The sequence below is a fragment of the Chiloscyllium plagiosum genome, unplaced genomic scaffold (assembly GCF_037043375.1).
Source record: "Chiloscyllium plagiosum isolate Xiang-an unplaced genomic scaffold, Cpla_swu_hap1 HiC_scaffold_29, whole genome shotgun sequence".
Classification (NCBI taxonomy): Eukaryota; Metazoa; Chordata; class Chondrichthyes; order Orectolobiformes; family Hemiscylliidae; genus Chiloscyllium; species Chiloscyllium plagiosum.
This window is the reverse complement of record NW_028270167.1, coordinates 100,232,217-100,256,418: the sequence shown is the minus strand read 5'-3', so window position 1 is coordinate 100,256,418 and position 24,202 is coordinate 100,232,217. Positions and strand designations below refer to the sequence as shown.

Sequence of the window (24,202 nt, the reverse complement as noted above, 5' to 3'; positions counted from 1 at the left end):
TGAAGGTAGGACTAAAGAGAGTTAACTTCTAATTGAATATTCTAAATATAATCACTTTGGACACGCTCTGTATTCAGTTGCCTAAATTGAATTTTTAAATGTTTATTATGCATTACATGTTATTTTGTAATGCGACAGAGACTTGCGGTGTGCAGGGGAAAAAAGCTTGACTGTAGAAATAAAGGGAGCGAACTTCTAATTGAATTAGTTTTGTTTTGTTAAACAAAACATTTGCAACTATCATCTGAAACAGACCTGAAGCTACTCAAATTTACTTCCAAAGAAGCTATTCAGCAAAACAAATATCCCAAGATGTGTATATATCTATGTTTAAGCAGAACCTCATGTAAAGACATGACCCCATGTGTTCGGGCTGTGCAAGCTGATACCAGAATGCAGTCTCAGCCTCCAGCAGGACACCAACAGGCGGAAGCTGTAAGCCTGCCCCTTCCGATGGCCATATAAATCCTGGGCACTAGACCGTAATTCAACACTCCTGGGTCGGCTTTGTTTAGAAAGATCTTGACAGAACCGTTTCCCACAAGTTATCAGAATGATTGTGTCGACACTTTTTCTCAGTTTGTTACTGACTTTCTTATCATGTGAGTGTTTTTTGTTCAAGTCTCTCTTTGTGACTGTCTCAATGTTAGTCTACCGCAGGAATGTAAAAGACTCAGCTATCATTTCATCAGCATTAATGCTCATGGTTTATTTGTTTTCTTTTTTAAAGGTGTCCAGTCGGAGGTTGTTTTGACCCAGCCAGAGGCAGAGACTGGCCGTCCCGCAGGCAGCCTGAAACTGACCTGTAAAACCAGCGGGTTCGATCTTAGCAGCTACACCATGCACTGGGTCCGACAGGTTCCCGGACAGGGTCTGGAATGGCTGCTGAACTACTATAATTCAAACAGCAATAACTATGCACCAGCGATTAAGGGTCGATTTACTGCGTCCAAAGACACTTCAAACAACATTTTCGCGTTGGACATGGGGAACCTGAAGATCGAAGACACCGCCATCTATTACTGTGCAAGAGACCACAGCGAGAGGAACCAGGGCTGGACCCGTTCAAAAACAGCTCGAGGGAACATTTTGTCAATACCATCATAAACTGATGGTCAGTACGAGTTTTAAATGCAATTATACCAACTGCAATCTGAAGCAGACCTCAGGCTGCCTCTTACAAAACTATCAAAAAGGAAGTGTACCATTTAAACTAGCAAACTAGGTGATACAATGAGACAATATTATGGGCTTATCATATGTACTGCTATCACTGCCATCAATTAAATGCTTGGTCAAAATATTAGTTTTAATATATCTGACAGCTCAGGAAATCACTGCTAATTGTTATGTCAACTATGGCATTAATTCTAATCATGATCAGTACTAAATGGCTCTTTCAAATGAAAATTGAGACATGGAGTAAAGAACAGAGAATGAGTGTACTGGTCTACATCATTGTGATACTACAGTGGGTCACAGTATTGTGCATAGTGACATCCTCATACAAAAACCGCTGACAAGGGTTAATCTCAAGTTGATGATTTCTACCATGGCAGGAGCGAGAAATAATGTGAGATGCAATTTAAATGCAATCCAGTAGTTCTAGTTTGTAAAAATGTGTAATTTTTTTTCTCCCTTCTTTGTGTTGATTGCCAAGTTAAATGCAGACCAGACCTGTAAAAATATTCCAAGCTTTCAAAATACAGTGAATAGTAAAAGCTGAAATAATGCACTGAATCATTTTTAGAGGAGTCTGAATCACTGCTTTCCAGGGAGTGATGAAATTATCTGCATCTCACAGTTTACAGTCTGTCATAGTATTTGACACAACGTGTCTCACAGTGATATAGCTGGGGTGACACTGCAATTATGACCAATACAAAAACCTATTCAGCCTCCATTGATTGACACTAGTCAGCGATTACTTCTACAAACCGTCTTAACTTGCAGTGCAGTATTAGTTCTGTGGGGTTTTATGCTAGCATCACTATTTAATTTGTGAGAGTGTTTGGGTAATTATTGATACACCAGTTGGGGATTTTGAGAATCAGCTCATGTATTACTCTGTGGAGTATAAAACAGTATTAAAATGTATCAAGAATGATCAGAATTCACTAGCGCAATTATGTGATGAAGATTAATCGTGACGTTATTTTGCCTGTGGTTCTGAAAATTTAAAATAATGGTAGATTTTTGATTTGTTTCATGCAGAGCTAGTTATTGTGTGACCCAGACCAGAGAATGTAACACTGTGTGACTATCTTGCTGACTGGGGCCAAGGGACCATGGTGACAGTGACTTCAGGTAAGAACTTTGAACTTTCTTAGTGACTTTTTAAAAAACATTCTATTCATGTGACTAATTTCTGAATTAAATGAAACTCAGATTCTGTGCTGAGTTTGATTTAGTTCGGATTGATTTTTGTTCAGACTGATTTATAGACCAGTTAAGGCTCAGCAAATAGCTACAATGGTGATGATGGAGTCAGTTGCTCGGTGTATCTCTTTTTTTGGATCAGATGGGCATTCTGTGTGGCTGGGTTACTTGAAGCACCTAATGTCTCTTAATCAGTCAGGTATAAATAATGTTTAATGTCAGTGACACCCTGACTGTGAGTTTTATTATCAGCAACAAAATGCTGAGAATTTAAAGATATTTGAAATATTACCAAACATGATTAAAATATGTTAAAATATCATTATTCATTTCTTGAATATATTCCCCGTATACATAATGTTCTTACTATGATTATATTTTCTCATTTATTTTGTTAATTTTGTTGATGGCAAGCAGGTTAGAAACTGTCAGAAAATTTTCCTGCTGTGCTATATTTCATTCTGTTTTTATTAGATTCTGAGTTTGTTTTACTTGATTCTGTTGAAGTGAGTTGATTGGATTTTGGCTTTGTTTTTACTTGGTTTTGTTGAATTGCGTTGATTGGCTTTTGAAATTGTTTTATTTGATTCTGTTGAATTGAATTGCTTGGATTCTGATTATCATTCATTTAAATCTGTTGTTTTGAGTTGATTGGATTCTGATTTTATTTTCCTTGATTCTGTTGAATTGAGTTGATTGGATTCTTATTCAGTTTGTGGACTTGATCTGCGTTTTCATGCTTTCTGTAATTGGTGTTTTCTTTCTGGTGAGGAGATTGTCTCTCTGGATTACTTTTCATTACCAATATTTGTGAAGTTCTTTGTTTTTCATGAATCATTTCTGGATTTGTTAAACTCATGACATATTTTTCTCTGCTTGATTGAAAACATTACATCCGTTTGTAACTGTCTGAAAACCAACTTAAGTCAGAAACACGGAAGTGTGAAAAATGAAAAAGAAACGAGTTTTTAATGCACTGACTTTTAAAAAAAAATCTGAGTTCTAATGTAAACTAAATGAATTTTGTTTTGAGTAGCCTCATTCAAAATAAAATTTGGGACTAAAATCTGAAATTGCAGAATTGATCAGATTACGTAATTGAAACTAACTTAAAATTATAATTTGGTAATATTTGTCCATTCAAATAGTTTTGTTTTGACCTTGAAGTGATTAATCAATATATTCCTTCAACCGCTCTACTGTAGACTGCACAAGATTGTCCTGATCAGGAAGGGTGTACAGGTTGGAAATAAATTGAACTGTTGCTGGAAACGTTACAGCTTTAAGTGTTAAGTCCCCTCACAGACAGGCTACTGTTTTGACTTGTTATTTCTTGTTATGACTGTTCAAGTTAATCATTAGTTTGCTTGATTCTGAGTAGTTTTGTTAGATTTCAATTTCTGTTTTTTTGTGAGGTTACACCATGCTCTTGGTTGTGTTGGAAATGTTTGCAGAGCGAGTTCTGCTGCAAACACACCGTGTTGTGATTTGGTGATCTTTGCTCTGTTGAGGAGGGAGTGTGCTTGGGTAATATTAAATTAGTTATATTTGGGAAACAGTTTCTGGTTTCTACATTGTTTTTGCACTGTTTATATGGTTGGTGACAGTGAACTGCTCCAGGGTTCCTCATTCAATGCAATCAGCATGCCAGTTGAAATTTCATAAAGCCTAATATTAAGTGAAAGGCAAATCGCAAAGGTTTTGGAAATGAAGGGAAAACATATACCTTCGGGCGCCATTTTTACTTAGAAGTAGTAATTAAGGCTTAATCTAATCCATGCTTTACAGTCCAAATTCAGAACTAAACTGTCTAGTTCATTTACAAGGTCTGTCTTTAAACAGATTACAAGCCATAGAGAAATATAAATAGAATTTCAAAAGTCTAATGTTCTAATAGTTCTTGCTCTTGAGCAAAAATGCCATGACGGTGTAATAATTGATCAAGAAACACCTTTCAATTCCGCTGTACACTACATACAATTTTTCAGGCTGGAAAAGATCATTGGCAAAGACCATTTGGAAATTCTGCTCAATTCTATGAAGAACAGATCAGTTTCACTGCTTTGAATTGTTTCACAAGAGTTAATTAATTGTTATGTCCCTGATTAAACTGGATTTGCAGGATAAAAATAAAACATTAACTGAATTATTTAATCTGCACAGTGCTTTAGGTGTTCCCAATCAGTGCATTTAAATAAATAGTTACATTTTACAACAAATTATCAACTGAAGAGTCATTCTTTTGGAAACGACTGCTATTGTGAATTATGTGGCCAAGACCAAATTTCGAATTAATTAAAATAATCCACTCATGAATTCGCAGGGCAACATGATGGCTTAGTGGTTAGCACTGCTGCCTCACAGCGCCAGGGTCCCAAATTCAATTCCACCCTCGGGTGACTGCCTGTGTGGAGTTTGTACATTCTCCCTGTGTCTGCGTTGGTTTCCTTCAGACGCTCTGGTTTCCTACCGCAGTCCAAAAGATTGGCTGTCCTAAATTGCATATAGTGTTCAGGGATGTGGAGGTTAGGATGCATATAAGTATACACTTATACATATAAGTATAAATATAAGTTAGGGGGAATGGTCTGAGTGGGCTACTTACTGTTCGGAGGGTCAGTGTGGAATTGTTGGGCCAAATGGCCTGTTTCCATACTGTAGGAAATCTACTCTTAAAACCATGGGAGTATTTGCTGCAAACGCAGAGAATGTATTTTACATCAATGTGTTCAGACATATGCAGAGTTCACAAATTTGCAGAAGACATGAACTAGAGGATAACAGAGCACATTGTTTGTTCAAACACTGAAAATAGAGTAATATTTATTTTAATTAATATACTTGACCGATTATTGCAATGTAGCTATCGGAAGGAATCTGCTCACATTGGTTAAGTGTGACAATCATTTAGATTAGATTTCCTGCAGTATGTATCGGGCCATTTGGCCCAGCAAGTCCACACCGATCCTCTGAAGAGTAACCTACTCAGACCCATTAGGTGACTGATGCACCTAACATTATGGACAATATAACAAGAAAATGAACTTGCACTAATTTCTTCAATAGAAATGCATTTCCACACTGAATGCTGTTTTAGCTTTATGCAGTGCATGCAAAATCTCCACAGTTCAAGAAATGTTTTAAGAATATGTAAAAAATAAATTAGAGAATAATCCATTTCCTCCGGGGCTGTGCTTTAATTGGCGATATATCCCACCTCAATAATTTTGTTAATTACAATGACTTATTAAGTTTAAACTCATTGGTTATCAATGTTCATTGTGAACACATTCTTGTTCACATTAATCCTCTGGTTAGTTCCTCTGATGAATGTTCAATTACAGTAAATACTTGATGTGAGGAATTGAGCAGATGTATTTGCTAGGATCAAGGCTGTTGTACAGTTTGTTTCAGTGCTATCTCCGGCTAACTTGACAACTTGTGCTGACCATTTGTAAATTGTCCAGTTCGGATACCTGTATCTCAGACAGTTCAATTTTATCTTGCACTTCAAAGCCACTTTTATCAGAAATGCAATATTCGATTAGGTGCTTCAGAATTGAGAGCCCTGACTAAGTTGTAGCAATCAGAACGAACGTTTCAGGAACAAAAGGCAGATTATAAAAGTTTTGAAATTGGTTGTTGGCAACAAGGGATATTTGATTGAGCGAGGCAGAGGGAGATGTGCTACATATTTTCTTTGTGCCTCAGTTATCCGGGACATGTTTAGTGGCACAATGCAGAAGCAGAAATTATTTTGCATCCTATTATTTAAAAACCTATCATCAGCTTTTAATGTCACTGGCAACGGTCATAATACACTTCCAAACATTTAAATCTATTTTAGACTAAGATCATCTGGTGCAGTAACATTCACAGGGCTAAGAGGAAGGGAGATCTAGGTTGAAATCCAGTGACAGTGAATAGATGGCAATGCAATTCCTAGTTTTATTCTTCTGCAGTTCCCATAGAACTTGAACAAATCTGAGCTGCTGTCAAAGTATTATTGGATAAATGTTGAAATGTTACTTTTATTGTACAAACATTCTGGAACAGTCTCTGGTTGTTGGAAGGTGTTAATAACTAACATGGTTTGTGCACTGTCAAACAGGTGGGCTGTGTTCTCCGCGATAGTGTCGAGCTCATTGTGTTCAGGTCTGTTGTGGTTTGTAATAGGGTCCCTGATTCTGTGGCAGGTGGCCTGTGTTCACTTACAACCTGTGAGAGAGGTATGTAACACCATCTCTTATCAGGTTACTTCAGTGCAAGAAAGCAGATTGACATGTTTGGGTGCTTGTTGGAATTCCACTCACAGAGGCCAGTGAAATCTACTCAATTCGCTGTCCTGACTTGTGTCTCTTAGATATTAAATAGAATTTTGGCGGTTAGCAGCTTTTTCCAGATCAAAATTTGTTCACAAGCTTTTGGGTATCGCTAGATGGGGTTAATGGAGTAAGTGCTCAAAGAAATCCCAGCTTTTTACTTCCTGTTCTAACAATATCATTTATAACTAAACCAGAATGAATCATTTTCGAAGCATATTTGATGAGATTATGCTTAGGCTGTTTTACTTTATATTAAACCAGTGCTGTAGCTGAATTTGATTGTTTAGTACGGTGGGGGTTCCGCTGAATCCAACACCTGCAGCAGATGGTGATAGCTTTTCAATTGGTCTTCAATTGCTATCTCAGACCATCCAGTACCTCTGCTAAGAATCCTTTTTCCAACAGGAGTCAAGCCAACATAATCGCTGTCTAACTCAGCAGGTGTGACCTCTGGTGCCAAACACATGAAAACAATTTGCTGAAGAGGGGGGTCTCTGGAAGTGAAAGGTTAACCTTGCTTTCTCTCCACAGGAGCTGCCAGACCTGCTGAGTTTCTTCAGCAATTTCTGTCTGTATGTTGGTTTTCTAGCATTTGTTGTTTCATTGAAAAAAGTTCTGTTCGATGAAACACGTTCTTCAGAGAGAAGATGCATTTGAACAAATTGCGAATTTTCAGAGATATTAAATATCAGAGAATCATTGAATTTGAGCGCCCTGATCTCGAGCTGTAGTTTCACAAGAAACTATCATGAAGTAACAACACACTCCAGAGCGCAGTGGCTGTTGTAATTGGGTGAAAGTTATTTTGATCACTCAAATAGAGAATGTCAATGATCCCGTTCCAAATAATCAACAGAAGTTTTTTTTTAAAGCATGTGTGAAACAATTAATTTGTTGAAATATTTTAATAAAAAGCGTTCACTGCCAATGCTAGCTTAATGAATGACACAATGATAGGAAGGTAGGAGCAAGAGGTGCGCACTCAGCCCCTTGAGCTGTTCTACCACTTACTTAGATCATGGTGCATCTGTGAGCCAAATCCACAGGTCTCCCTTTGGCTAAAACTCTTTAATGCCTTTGATTAACAAGCAAAAACTATCCCAGATTTCATGATTCGACTGCCCATAACAAAGGGAGACACCATTTCTGAAAGACATTTCTGTGAGTATTTAAAGTGACACAATGAGGCTGGAATTAATTGCTCATGAAAGTAAGCTTTAAATCTCTGACAATTTCCAATTGAAGCATCCCAATCATCATATTCCATTAGTTTAGCACTACACTTCCCTGGAATAAAGAAATATAATGTGTGATTGCCTTGCTAAAAATGAGGGAAGCTTCATTCCCATTATATGATTAAGAAATAGCTCTGTTCATTCAGTGAAAACACAGTCAAATCACCCAGAAGGAAACCATGTCATCTTGTGTGGACACACAAGTACCTCAAATAATTTTCAATTCTTCCAGTGGTTGTTTGCATCTCTAGACAGGTGTGGAAGTGTCAGACGTTTTATATCGCCTTGAGAAACCAGTTGTCATCAGCGTATTTGAATTGCTGAAGTTGGTGTGGTATTAGCACATTCACAGCACTGTTAGAAGTGAGTCCCATGGCTGTGATTGAGGAAGAGGAAAGGGGCGGGGAAATAGTCGAGAGTCAAGTTGAAGTCTAATTTGGAGGAAAGCTCTCAGGTGAAACATTTACATGCATGTGCGCCCTTATCCTCAAGGATCACAGTTTTGGAACATGCTGCCGAAGGGACATGTCAGCATTCAAATTAGAAGCTGAAGAAGGCCCCTCTGCCGCTCTAGAAGGCTATTCCATTCATGGGATCATCATTAATTTTGCTGCTCACCAGTCTTCCCAACACACCAATAACATTGATCCTGATTGTTTACTGTCCAGCAAAAGAATGGTGAACCTTTGGAATTCTCCACCACAGAAATTGATTAAGGACAAAACATTAAATGATTTCAAGAAGGAGATAGATTCCTTCAATCCTTAAAAGAAAATGCTACGGATATGTGGGAGAAAGGCAGGCAGGGTATAATATTGGCTGAAAGCCATGAAAACATTGAATGGGGCATGGTTTGTAAGTTTGCACGTAACGCCAACATTGATAGTATAATTGGCAGTGAAAGTTATCTAAACGTACAATGAGATCTTGATCAGCTGGGCCAATGGGCTGAGGAGTGGCAGATTGCGTTTAATTTAAATGAATACGAAATGTTGCTTTTTGAGAAGCTAAATCAGGTCACAACTTACAGAGTTAATGGTAGGGCACTGGGTAGTGATGTTGAACACAGGGCCCTGAGGTTCAGACTCATAGATTCTTGAAAGCGTTGTCTCAAGTAGCTCGTGTGTTGAAGGTGTTTGGCAAATGTACCTTCATTGGTCAGAGCAATGAGTGCAGGAGTTTGGGCTTCATGTTGTAACTGTCCAAAACATTGGAATGAACTGCCAGAGGAAGTGGTAAATGCAGAGATAGGTCCAACATTTGGAAGCCATTTGAACAGCTCCAGGAACTGGATAGGTCGGGATGGATATGGGCCAAAGGCAGGCAAGTGGAATTAGTTTAATTTGGGAACTCTGGTCAGCATGGATGAGCTGGACCAAAGGAACTGTTTCTGTGCTGTATGACTTTATGAGTCACTGACTTTATGGTGGAGTAGGCTCAAAGTTGGAAGGTGGTGAGCAAGTGAGGGGCTAGATTGGGCATGTGGGAGAGTTTGGGCTGGTAGGCTGTGAGGTGTTGGCTGGCTGCTGGGTAAGCTTGCATGCACTCTGTCTGGCAAGGTGGCATCAAGGTAAATGGTAATGGTCACAGGTTTATTTGGTCAAATTGTGCTTGGTAGGTGAGGGGTAGTTTGAGCTGAAAGGCAGGAGGTCTGTCTTTGCCAGGTTGGTTTGTGGAGAGGTGGGAAGAGTGCCAGGCTGGTTAGTGTAGAGGGGGGCAGGATGCCAGGTTGTTGCGGGGTTGGAAGGTCACTGTAATGAAGTGACAGGTGGACGTGATGTCAAAATGCAAAGCTCGGAGTCTGGAAAATGGCAGGTGGTAAAGCACCGATGCGAAGGGAGCACAATGTGCACCGGTTGACTTGGGTAACATGTGAGGTCAGAGGTTGTGCAAATTACGGTGCCAGGTCCCAGTCAGGACCAGATTCATCATGGACCAGGTGCAGGGTGGCAGGAGTGGAAATGAGTGAAAAGAATTAAGATTATATGTCGATCTGGAATATAGAACATAGAACATTACAGTGCAGTACAGGCCCTTCAAACCTCGATTGTTGCACCGACCTGTGGAACCAATCTGAAGCCTGTCTATCCTTCACTATTCCATTTTCATCCATATGTTTATCCAACAACCTTTTAAATGCCCTTAAAGTTGGCGAGTGTCCTATTGTTGCAGGCAGTGTGTTCCTGAGTAAAGAAACAACCTGTGACATCTGTCCTCTATCTATCTATCAGCCCTCAATGTAAAGCTATGTCTCCTCCTGCTAGCCATCACCCTCTGTTTATCTTTTATGTCTCAATTAAGTCACCTCTGAACCGTCTTCTCTCAAAAGGAACAGCCTCAAGACCCTCGTCCTTTCCTCCTAAAACCTTCCCGCCATACCAAGCAACATCCTGGTAAACCTCCTGTGAACTCTTCCAAAGCTTCCACATTCTCCAGAGAATGTGGTGACTAGAACAGTACACAATGCTCCAAGTACGGCCACACCAGAGTTTTGTAGAGCTGCAGCCTAACCTCATGGTTCTGAAACTCAGTCCCTCTATCGATGAAAGCCAACACAAAGTATGCCTTGTTAACAACCCTATCAAATTGGCTGGCAACATTTAGGGATCTATGTACATGGACACTGAGATCTCTCTGCTCAGCTGCACTACCAATATGGATTGCCTTGGATGTGTTTCTTGTGATATGGTTGTGTGTTCTGGGTATGAATGGGTATATGACAGGGTAGGGTTTGTCAATGTGAATGGAAATTTAGGTCTAGACAGAGGGTACGTGCAGTGGTTAGTCTGAGAGATGAGGTTTGATGGTGAACTGCGTATCAGTTTGATAGTTATTAAAGTTAAAGATTACTTGTTCATTTCTCAAATCATATTTACGTAAATACTCAGGTGTAACACTCCAAAGTCTCTGAACCTTAATGGTCCTCCATTTTTCAGAGGCCTCGAAATTCAGGTAATTGTAAATTAGAAGTTTCAACTTTCAGACAATTGGCATGAGTTCAGCCGTGACAGCCATCCTCCTAGTCCCAGTGCTCAGCTCCTGCCTGTGCTGCTGCTGCAGTGACCTCCCTCCCAGAGAGAACATTCTACCTTGCATTGATAAGTGAGGAAGGCTCACTGGACCTGATTCACTCTGATTTCTCTCCGTTGGGTATTTCCAGCAATATCTGTTTTATTTTTGATGTCTCGCAGCACTGTGCCCTAGTGGGGCAGCACGCTGATTCCGTGGTTAGCATTGCTGCCTCACAGTGCTAGGGACTCAGGTTCGATTCCAACTTCGCGTGACTGTCTGTGTGGAATTTGCACTTTCTCCCCGTGTCTGTATGGGTTTCCTCCCACAGTCCAAAGATATGCAGACTGGTGAATTGGCCATGTTGTGTTTAGGAATTGGGAGGTTAGGTACATTAGTCAGGGTTAAATGTAGAGTAATAAGGTAGGGGAGTGGGTCTGGATGCGTTACTTTTCAGAGGGTGGGTGTGGACTTGGGCCAAATGGCCTGTTTGCACACACTGTAGAATTTCGATGAATCTGCATATCATTGGTTTGTATTTACTGAAATCTCTCTGCTCTTCACTTGCAATCCACTGAAAGTGTCAGTTGGTGAGATCTTCAAACAGATACTGGTGTGGGATCAGGATGTTCTTCTTCCTTAATTATGGTAATGGTCAAGGTAGAGGGCCAGCAATTGGTAGGAAACAAAAATAAACTCCAGTTATGCTGTAAACTTCAGCGGGTGCATACTGGCAAACGTTTACAGATGAGGATACATTTGATAAGGTCAAATTAACAGAAACTAACATGCTCAATTGGTCATTCTATTGTAGAGACACCGTCTCCCCCCACACTTTATGGCCTGGTCTCCTCCTGTCAGGAGCACAACACCGGTTCTCTGATCTTTGGTTGTTTGGCGATGGACTATTCCCCTGACGTCACCAAGGTAACCTGGAAGAAAGGTGAGGAGCTGATCACGACTGGATTGAAGACTTACCCATCAGTGAGAAACAAGAAGGGAACCTACACCCTGAGCAGCCAGTTAACCCTGCCTGGGTCAGCGGGAGATTGCCCCAGTGAAATCTACTGTGAGGTTCAACACAGCGGGTCACACAAGAGCAAAGAAATGCCATGTGTTGGTAAGTGTTGTGGGAACTGAGATAAACAGAGCATCTGTGGATTTACATGAATAAGGCATTATTTATAACAGTTTTCACAGAATCAGCACAGGAAAAAGGCCCTTTGGTCCATCCAGTCCACACCTATCAATAATAGCCACCTATTCCAATCTCATTGTGCCAGCACTTGATCCATTGCCTTCTGTGACTTGCCTTTGCAAGTATGCGTCTAAATACTTCATACATATTATGAGGGGCTTAGTCTCTACATGACTTGTAGGCACTGAGCTCCAGACTCACATCACCTTCTGTTTGATTTTGTTTCCCCCGAGATCCACTGTAAACCTCCTGGTCTTACCTTAATCCTGTGCTCCTGAGGCATTGATCTCTCCATCAAGGGGAAAGGTTTCGTCCAGTTTACCCTGAATATGCCTAAAATAATTCCAGATATCATGATAATCTTCTCCCTAATTCTCCTCTGTTCCAAGGAAAACCCCCCGTCTATCTAATCTAGTTTCATAACTAAACCAATCCAGGCAAAATCCTGGCAAATCTCATCAATGCTGCCTTCAGTGTAATCACATTCATAGAGTCATAGAGATGTACAGCATGGAAACAGACCCTTCAGCCCAAGCCGTCCATGCCAACTGAATATCCCAACACAATCTAGTCTCACCTGCCAGCACCCGGCCCATATCCCTCCAAACCCTTCCTATTCATATACCCATCCAAATGCCTCTTAAATGTTGCAATTGTACCAGCCTCCATCAATTCCTCTGGCAGCTCATTCCATACGCGTACCATCCTCTGTGTGAAAAAGCTGTCCCATAGGTCTCTTTTCTATCTTTCCCCTCTTACCTTATACCTATGCCCTCTAGTTCTGGACTCCACCACCCCAGGAAAAGACTTTGCCTATTTACTCTATCCATGCCCCTTATAATTTTGTAAACCTCTATAAGGTCACCCCTCAGTCTCCAACGCTCCAGTGAAAACAGCCCCGCCTGTTCAGCCTCTCCCTGTCGCTCAAATCCTCCAACCCTGCCAACATCCTTGTCAATCTTTTCTGAACCCTTTCAAGTTTCACTACATCTTTCCTATAGGAAGGAGACCAGAATTGCACGCAATATTCCAACATTGGCCTAACCAATGTCCTGTACAGCCGCAACATGACCTCCCAACTCCTGTACTCAATACTCTGACCAGTAAAGGAAAGCATACCAAATGCCTTCTTCACTATCCTATCTACCTGCAACTCCACTTTCAAGGAGCTATTAACCTGCACTCCAAGGTCTCTTTGTTCAGCAACACTCCCCAGGAGTGTATAAATCCTGCTAAGTTTTGCTTTCCCAAAATGCAGCACCTCACATTTATCTGAATTAATCTCCATCAGCCATTTCGCAGCCTATTAGCACATCCAGTCAAGATCCTGTTGTAATCTGAGGTAACCCTCTTCGCTGTCCACTACACCTCCAATTTTGGTATCATCTGCAAGCTTACTAACTGAACCCCTTATGCTCACATCCAAATCATTTATGTAAATGACAAAAAGTAGAGGACCCAGCACTGTACATTATCCCTACCTTAGATTTTCTTGTAAACGTTGTCACTGAAACAGCACAAATCACCAGGACAGCAAAGAGCACCCAACGTATAACACTGTAGATCCTTCGATAACATGCACACAACGTATGGCCGAACCAGTGTTTTACTAAGTTCCAGTATCATCTCCCTACTCCTCATTGTCAATGTCTCGGCTAATAAAAGCAAATATCCTCCCTACCTTCTTAGCCTCTTTATCCAGACGACACAGTACTATTGGGGATCGGTGGATACGTACACCAAAAATCCTCAGTCCTTTCCCGGGTTCCATCATTTAAAACGTAATACCTCGCAGTTTCTTCTGCCGAAGTACATCACCTTACACTTTTCCAGAATGTTTCCATTTTCAACTTCTCTTCACATATAACCAACCCTTGTATATCCTCCTGCAATCTAAAGCTATTATGCTCATGACTTACCAACATGATAATTTTCCTTTCATCAGTGAATTTACTGGTTAACCCTCCTACACTCTAGTCTCAATCATTGGTATATAAGAGAAACAGCAAGGAAATTAACACCAATCCTTGCAGAACACCACGAAACATAGATTTCCAGTCACGCAGACACCCAATGACCATTATCCCCTGCTCCCACCACTCAGCCAGTTCTGAATCCAATCCGTCAGATTAACTCGGATCCCATTGGCTCTGATTATTGCTATCATCTGGACATTGAGTTATCTCTCTGAAAACTACCATCAAATTGTTAGACATGACTTCCTCTCAATAAAACCGTACTGAAAATTGTTGATTGATCTTCTAAATGAAGACTAATCCCGCTTCTCAATAGTTTCCCTACCACTTAGACTAGATTGACAGATCTGTGTTTTCATTGTTTATGCCTTCCTTCGTCCTGCATAACAGTGCAATGTTGATTGATCTACATTCACTTGGCACAACTGCTGGGACCAGACAGGAATTCTAAATTATTGTCATTGACCAACTATTTTATCCTTTGCATCGCTCAACAGCTTGGTATACATTTCATCTGTCCTTTTCATCCAGCAAGACAACACAGAGCATCACATCTGTCCTAATTCTGAAAGTACATCACAACACTCCTCCATGATTTCTGTCCCCACATTGTCCATCTGACTAGTGAACACTGACACAACACTGGTTAGCACTGCTGCCTCACAGCGCCAGAGACCCGGGTTCAATTCCCGCCTCAGGCGACTGACTGTGTGGAGTTTGCACGTTCTCCCCGTGTCTGCGTGGGTTTCCTCCGGGTACTCCGGTTTCCTCCCACAGTCCAAAGATGTGCAGGTCAGGTGAATTGGCCATGCTAAATTGCCCATAGTGTTAGGTAAGGGGTAAATGTAGGGGTATGGGTGGGTTGCGCTTCGGCGGTGCGGTGTGGACTTGTTGGGCCGAAGGGCCTGTTTCCACACTGTAAGTAATCTAATATAAAAAAAACACATTCATTTCGACTGCAACCTAATCCTCTGGCTCCATTCCAATAATAATACTTAATGGGCATTACTGTTTCCCATATTATTCTTTTATGAACGAGCCTGTGTCGTCTTAAAATATTTTCCTTTATTTTGACTGCTATTATTTTCTCATGGTCCCTTTTGCTCTTCTCATGGTCTGTTTGATGTCTAGAGCCCGCTACATTCTTGGTCCCACACAGTGGCTTCCTGGGAAATGTCCTCCCTGTGCTTTTCCTATTTCTTTCTTAAATGTGTCACACTGCTATGATTTAGATTTACCACTAAGTTCCAGTCCACTCTGGTCCAATCATTACCTGATCTTATTAACATTGTCCTTCCCCCTTCAGAAATTTGGGCCAATTTCTATCTCTTTCCAGAACAATCTGGAATCCAACAGATTTATGATCACTGTCTGCACTGTCCATTAATGTTTTACCCACTGGGTCGACTTCATTCCCTAAAGTTAAGTCCAGGTTCACCCATTTCTTGCAAGGTCTGGATTAAAATTCTCTGTATTAAACACATACTTTGTTAAAATATTCTCCTGGGGACATTTTCAGAATTCTGCTCCCTCTAAACTTTTGACAAAATGAATATCCAAGCCTATACTGAGCAAGTTAAAAACCGCTTTTCTCATTCCCCTATTTAATTTACGTTACTCTGAAATTTGCCCATGTATCTGCACTTGGTCTTTTGGACCTATAGTAAGGTCTTATTGTGCTCTCCCAGTAGTTATGTTTACTGTATTTTGGTTTTGAAGTACTGTTCATTTGCCTTCATTCGAGGAGGTATCCATGATGTCATTTCTCTTTCCAGCTAAAAATACTCCTGTCAGAATTGCGACAGAAGCAACATTCTGTACCGTACACCCCACTCCCATCCTTTTCCATCTTTCCCTGTCTCACCTGAAGGTACTAAATCCTGAAATATTGAATAGCCACTCCTGCCCCACTCTCAATATGTCTCCATGATAACAACGGCATCATTTCCTCATTTATGCCGGTAATTCATCTGCCTTGTTCATCAGACTCTTTCATTAAAACGAATACCATCCAACGTTGCTATCTCCCTTCTGATTTAACCGGCCTATAGTTTCTATGCCTCCTTGACTCCCTTGTTGTGTCCTCTAATTTTAGTCCTTCACATTCCCCAATGATCTTTCTGTGTGGATCCCAGCTTCTTCAGCACTCTGCACAATTATGGTTTTTATAATATCAAGGTTAGTATCCATTAACCACAAGAAACCTTGATATATGAGAACTGATTGTATTTGTTTTGAAATTCGTCAGATAATGTATACGATGTGTTTCCTAAAGGGACAGGTCCTCTCCCACCAACTCTTCTCCTAACTGTGAGCTCCAGTGAAGAAATCGCAAGCAGCAAGTTTGCAACCGTCGTCTGTTCAATCATCGAGTTCCATCCGAAGTCAATCGCCGTGAGTTGGTTGAAAAATGGCCGACCCTTGGATTCTGGCTTCTTCACGTCTCCCGTGTGTGAGGCGAACGGGAACTTCTCGGTGACGAGTCGGCTGATGGTCCCTTATGGTGAATGGTACAACAGCGCGGTCTATACCTGCCAGGTCACTCATGGAGAGAACACTCAAAGTAAAAACATCACCGCACTCCAGGGTAAGAGACACAGACTGAGAGAGCTACAAATCACTCTGAACTCGGATGTGAATCAAACACACTAATTTATCAGGCGTAGTAAACAGCACGGTACAGCTTCTCATTTCCCAATATGCCATGTGTCTCTTATTTCAGTTTGAGTGTTACATTAGCATTGCTCATAATTCAACATTTTGGCAAGTCAGAAAAGTATGTTTCCTCTCTTTGATGATAGTTATATAGACAGTGAGCTGTGTTAAATAGTTTGTTGCCTGACCATGCAGAGAGAGGAATTGAGAGTGCTGAATCCTTGCCTGGTAATGGCTTCAAGGATAAGTTTGGGGGTGGAGGGGGTGTATAGGAGAGATATGTGATTGAAACATAGAAAATACTGAGAGACTGAGGTCGAGTAAACGTGGAATAGATGTTTTGACTGGTAGGCGAGACTACGACCCAAGGGGACAGTCTCAGGGTCAAAGGGGCACCGTTTAGAACTGAGATGGGGAGGAATTTCTTCAGCCAGTGGGTGATAAATCTGTGGAAATTGTTGCTGCAGGGGGCTGTGGAGGCCAGGCCATTGTGTGTATTCAAGACAGAGAAAGATCGGTTCTTGCTTAGTCCGGGGAGAAGGCAGGAGAATGGGGTTGAGAAACATATCACCCATGATTGAATGGCAGATCAGACTGGATTAGCCAAACAGGCAAAAGTGAGGACTGCAGCTGCTGGAAACCAGAGTGCAGATCAAAGTGGTGCTGGAAAAGCACAGCAGGTCAGGCAGCATCCGAGGAGCAGGAAAATCGACGTTTCAGGCAAAAAGGCTTTAGCCCGAAACGTTGATTTTCCTGCTCCTCAGATGTTGCCTGACCTGCTGTGCTTTTCCAGCGCCACTCTGATCTACACTCTGGATTGGCTGAACAACCTTATTCTGATCCTCTATCTTATGATGTTGTGGTCTCAAAATGACATGGTTAAAATTTGCAGTGACCCTTACTTGAAAATAAATCAATATGCGTTCAATGCTTCATTCCCTGCTCAGGAATGACCTGTTGGCTTTGGACATTGTACGACACTGATTTTTATCTGGTACTGAGCTCTTTTCCTTCATTTATGGGATCAGGCCACAGACCAAGTGGGTATCATATTTGATTAACTAGGATAAACGTGATAAAAACAATGACTGCAGATGCTGGAAACCAGATTCTGGAAAGCCCTTCATCAGGAATAAAGGCAGTGAGCCTGAAGCGTGGAGAGATAAGCTAGAGGAGGGTGGGGTGGGGAGAAAGTAGCATAGAGTACAATGGGTGAGCTTCAGGGCAGAGGAAATGACTTGGGAGTTGCAGTGGGAGAGGGACTCCCTGAGATTCTTATAGAGAGAGGAGGAAAACGTCTTTAAGGCAGGTATCCTTGCAAGAGGATTCGCAGTAGGGTTAAAATCAACGAGGTAAAAACAATGACTGGAGATGCTGGAAACCTGATTCTGGATCAGTGGTGGTGGAAGAGCACAGCAGTTCAGGTAGCATCCTCCACCCCCCCCCCCCCCCCCGCCCCCCTCCCACCCTCCTCTAGCTTATCTCTCCACGCTTCAGGCTCACTGCCTTTATTCCTGATGAAGGGCTTTTGCCCGAAACGTCAATTTCGAAGCTCCTTGGATGCTGCCTGAACTGCTGTGCTCTTCCAGCACCACTAATCCAGAATAGGATAAACGTGATCTCACTGAGCTCTCTGTAATTAGTGGATGAGGCAGGAGAATATATTCTGGTAGTAATGCCACAATAGGGATGAATGAACTAAGAATTTGAGACAGGTTGATTTAGCCTGGTTTGGGTGTGGTGATGTTTACACAGTTAGAAATGGATGTCTATGAAACTAGTGCACATTTCCATTGCATTTGTAGATTAATTTAAGATGCTTTTGCTTGTTTTTTTCTCTCTGATCTATGAAGAAATTAAAACATGCAGCGGGTAAATAAAGTGAAAGTACAGACCAGTCATGAACTAACTGAATGGAGGGAAAGACTTAAGGGGGGTGGGTGTCCTTCCCGATATCCAATGCTGTACTCAGTGTCTTGTTTTCAGATCTACTCCACACTCAGCCCACGAGGAACAATGACGTAAATTAGAGAATGATCTCACACCAATAACGCAAAGTCTTTTCGATCACTTTAAATATAATGAACAGAATTTCCATGGCTGTTCACCGCTCCCATAACACTTTAGAACTCTGCAAAGAAAATAATTATTATTTATTACAATTTGTCCAAAACTTGGGATTTGATTTGGCAGTTGTGACCAGCAGTAAGGGTTATGAACATGGAAATGAACTCATTATATTCAGATTACTATCAGTAGATGGCCTTAAGTGAGAGACAAACTCTGAAAGAAAGGTAATTCCATGGGTTACATGATGGTATCTTCGATGATTTTACTTTTTTCACGGTTTCACTTGTTACAAAGCCAGTGTTCTTTAAGAATAATTACACAGGGTATGTTATAGGTAATCACAAATGCTTTCACAAATCAAAATACATCAACAATAGTAAGCATCGTTTCAGCAATAATTGGAGTTGCCATTTTGAAGGTGGTGTCTTCACCCTGTGAAGGAGTAATCTGAAGATTGGCTGTTTGTATCAGAAAGGGGCATTTTTCATTGACTTTGATTTTTGTTCACAGAAGATACCGATTGCCACGCTAACACCGTTAAAATCCTCCCACCGCCAGTAGAACAAGTCTTACTGGAGGCGACGGTGACGTTAACCTGCGTTGTGTCCAATCTTCCTTCTGGAGTCAACGTGACCTGGAAACAAGAAAAGAAGCCTCTGAAATCAGAGATTGCTGAGCAGCCTGGACAGAATCCCGACAGCGTGATCAGTAAATTAGACATTTCTACTGAAGCCTGGCTGAGTGGCGTTACTTTTGAATGTGTGGTGTACCATCAGAATCTACCGACTCCGGTGAGAGACTCCATCCACAAGGAGAAAGGTGAGTGGTGAGATTAAAACACAAAGCATCCCATGTGTAATCCAGATCCAGTTACATCAATGGCAGGCTTTGATTGGAAATGAACAAACACCTTTGGGAGCATTAATGATGTATCTGAAGGCAGGATAGCTAAGTAGCTGATTAAGAAGAAGACTGACCAAAGGATATTGTATTCTGATTAAGTCAGATAAGGTGGGAAGAAGCCTGGGTTGTGATGTCACCATCAGCAATGACAAATGGACAGAATGTTCTCGTTGTGGGCTGGAAACATGGAGGCGACTTTCAAACTAAACTCTTTACTTCTTTTACTGAACATCACGGATACCATTCTGCTCCTTTAAAAAAACGAAAGTGAATAAATCCCAAATTAAAAATGGTGTATTTTAATATTTAGTGAAATTGCGATGTTGATTCTGGATTTTTATAGTTAATTAATATTTATCTCAAATATTCTGCAGTGATTAATCCGCTGGAGCCATCAGTGTCGGTCCTCCTGCCACCAACAGAAGAAATCTCCGCTCAGAGGTTTCTCTCCCTCACCTGTTTAGTGAGAGGTTTCTCCCCCCGAGAGATCTTCGTCAAGTGGACAAACAATGACAAACCGGTGAATCCCAATAACTACAAGAACACCGAGGTGATGGCGGAGAGCGAGAACACCTCCTTCTTCATGTACAGCCTGTTATCCATTACAGCGGAGGAGTGGGCCAGCGGTGCTTCTTACTCCTGTGTGGTGGGACATGAAGCGATTCCATTGAAGATCATCAACAGAACAGTCGATAAATCCAGCGGTAAACCGAGTTTTGTAAACATTTCACTTGCACTGATGGACACTGTTAATTCATGTCAATAAAAATCTCAAAGTTACATTTAATAATTCAACAAAAGTAATAAAGTTTTTTTTTCCTCCAGTTGTGAGTTAAATAATGAATTAGTCGTTTCTCACTTTGACTTACATTGCATCTGTGTAGTTAAAGTGGATTATTAACAGGTCTAGGAAGAGTGTCTTGTGCAGTTAATGTTCCCTGCTCAGATACACCCTGGGTCAGAGACAGAGTAAAGCTCACTCATTGCAGGATTCCGCCAAGGACGTTATCTATCCGAAATCCCTTTGTGATGAAATCTAACAATGTCCATTTTATGTCAAGAGTAGAGCACGCGTTTTGAACTTGGTGTTCTTGATTCCCCCGATTGGACATTCTGACAAAATTCACGTCAGTTTTAAACTGCCACATTGTGCCAATTGGAAATGTAAATTTAAGAGACTTTTAAAATTAGTTTTGATTGGAACATACCAATCGTAAAGAGTGCAGAGCAGTTTGAATGTAACCTTTGTTTCTGGGGAACTGCCAGAGATCTTGCACCAATGCATGAGTTGACAGAATGTATCTTCACTTTCACACCAAAGAGAATCGACAGATAAGTTATTCTGGAGCAAAGGGAAGAGGGGAACGATGAATGGTCTGTCCTCTTGCTCCCTGCGCAGAGTTTTCATGGTAGATGTCCTCTGTAATGTAACCCAGTTACTAACAGGAACAGTCAGCTTCTTGCTTACTGTCCGAAGATTTAACATTTCCATGCAAAACAATACCTTTGAAGCATGTTAGACACGCTTGGCCCTGTTAACAAATGATTAACATTGATTCCCATAATCCAAAACTGGTGTTTGCATCGTCCCAGTTTGAATTCCATAGTTTTGTCTCAGTTTCCTGGAGCACATGGGATCAATTCTGTATTCGAACACCTGATATTATTTTGTTTCACATACAGAACATAAGTAGATATTTTATGATAAACATATTCAGAAATGTTATCTCTGGGACAGTGGGGATTTGAACTCAGGCCTTTTGTCTCAGAAACAGAAATTCTATCACTGCAACAGAAGAGTCGCTCATAAAACGCTTATTTCTCCACGATGATGGAAAATGTTTCCTACAACACCAAGGTCAGATCTAATTGTGGGCAATCCATTAAAATTAGAACAATAAAATTAGAATAATAAAAATTGCAGTCTGGTATAAGAGCAGAAACGCACACAGATACAGAGATGCTCACAAATGACACATGTAAAGACACATATACAGGCTATCACCTAAAGACACATATTTTTGTGCACACTCAAATGTGCATATAGATAAGACGTCACACACGTATACTTGCACAGAGCTACACATGCAAATGGTACTTGAACACTCACCTAAGCTCTTACAAAAACTCACATACACCAAAAGAAAAGCATTTGCACAACTGAGCAGGGGTACTCACACATAACCATGAGAAACACGGTAACACACAAATGGACACGAATACATATACATTCATACAGCACAATGCGTACAGACATAACACACACATGAACACACAGATACAAAATCTGAAAAATGTCCTCCCACATGTTGACTCACACAGGCACATAAGTGCACAGAGATAAACATTAATATCATTATTTTCCCATTTTCATAATCACAAACATACGATGACAGAGGCAGCTTAGTTATTTATTTTTAAACCACATTGATCAGCATGTATACACGGTCACACATACACACAAATTTAGAGTCTCACATGCAGACAAGTGCATAAATTAACAAACAGTGGGGCATTTATTAAACAAGGATAATGGACACAACCATCAGCAAGCATCCACACACAATAACACAAACAAGCTTATTAGGATATAGTTTAGGAAAGATTGCCACACAAGCAGACATCATCACATAAATATAATCATCATCAAAACGTGACGTTGCATGCTAACATTTATTAAGCACAAACATGAAAATAATCTAGTTCAGGTAGGATGTGAAATAGACACATAATCACACATTTTAGATAGCACTAATGAAAAGTGAACACTCACAAAGACATTACAAGATAAGCATAGGCAGCAACGAAGTGGCATATTTGAATGATAAAGCTTACACAATGTGAAAAGGCCAAAATTTATGTACACAAACATGAGCACACGAATAGGTTTATTCATGCACAGACTCCAACATGGGCAAGAGTGAAGTAAGAAACACTCATAACCACATGCACAAACATTAAAGGAAAACCATAAACACCAAGCAGTAGATCAAATAAATTAAGGGACACACGCACAAAAATTTATTCCTAAATATTCAGATCCTACAACAAAAATATGAAGCAATGCTCTGATTGTGATGTAACATATTTGTGATTTGCCAAGCAATTGGTCACCAATACATAAAGATGAAAATCACTTTTGAACTTTTAGTCAGTGATGGCCACAATTTTCAATTAAACTGTCACAGCCTATATTTAAAATATAATGAAATAATTAAAATAATCATTTGTTATAAGCATTCGCCAAATAATAATATCCTTCAATAAATAAAGAAATAAACTAATTTAAAATGTTCTGACATGGACAATGAAGAATGAACATGTGCAGTTAGTATTTGTAATTTCTTGCTGAGAATCAATAATGCACTAATAGATACAGATAAGAGTCACATTTGAGAAATACCTGACTGTTTTATGAAGATGTAATGGTCTCTAATTACATGACTTGGATGCAGATAGATCGATCTGGATCAATAAACAATCTAAATGCGTTCTCTCGGCTTTATATTCATAGATTCAATAGATCGCACCTGGATTGAAGACTATGAGGATGATAACAGCAACATCTGGACAACTGCTTCCACGTTCATCACCTTGTTCTTCCTGAGTATTTTCTATAGCGCTGCCGTCACTCTAGTGAAGGTGAGAATAATCACATCTTTCTCACGCCAAGCAGCCCAATATGTTTTGTGAAATCTCTAAGTGTGCCATTGAATAAAAATTAAATCTGAATGCCCCCGATCATAAACAAATGAGTCATTGCTTTATCTCTCTTTTCCAGGTTAAGTGAATGAGTTGTGGACCCCTTTGATTTTCCTGATCTGCTTATCAAGGCCTCTGACTTCCCAATCTACAGTCTGTCCTGTTGCTGACTCTAACAGTGAGATGACTTCAGTTTATCAGCGTATAACTGAGACAATTATTGATGGATTTTCCTTTTTACTATGATATCTTTGAGATGGTTGTGGTTGGAAGAATGTGGAGCTTCCCAGTTGTTTGAAGCCCATTGGTTTTGTTTTTATTTGTTCCTGACTAGGAATGGTTGCCTACCCTTTCTGATGAGCCGTTGTATTCCCTTTCTGATGATTGTTACTGATGTACAGAAAATTCCCACCTGACAGCGCATGTGTTCTTGTCTCAATGTGGCATCCAGCCATTATATTCACTTCTGTTAGCTTTTACATCAACTTTTTGGATAAAAATGCTTTCTGAAATGGTTAATAAATTTGAATGAATATGCACTAACCTTGAGTTTGCTTAATTCTTTCTTCTAGGCCAGTCAGTAATAATACATTTTCCCACATCCTACTCCTTTCCCAGCCAAATAACTCACTTGTTCTGTTTGGTTGTGTTTCATCCAGTCATTTAGTTTAATGCTGCGCTACCATGCGGCCCACTAATGTAAATGCACCTTTCACACAATGTGCCTGATGGAACACTCCAGAGACAGAA

General features: G+C 40.5%; 1 gene segment (V, D, J or C); it reads left to right on the top strand.

Annotated features, from left to right (window-relative positions):
- The first annotated feature begins 994 nt into the window (after positions 1-994).
- On the top strand, positions 995-23,996 carry LOC148142470 (Ig heavy chain C region, membrane-bound form-like). The segment is given in 8 exon segments: positions 995-1,114; positions 2,215-2,307; positions 11,763-12,068; positions 16,398-16,709; positions 19,358-19,666; positions 20,125-20,454; positions 23,265-23,392; positions 23,532-23,996. Coding segments are annotated over 7 exon segments (1,413 nt in total).
- Positions 23,997-24,202: the final 206 nt, after the last annotated feature.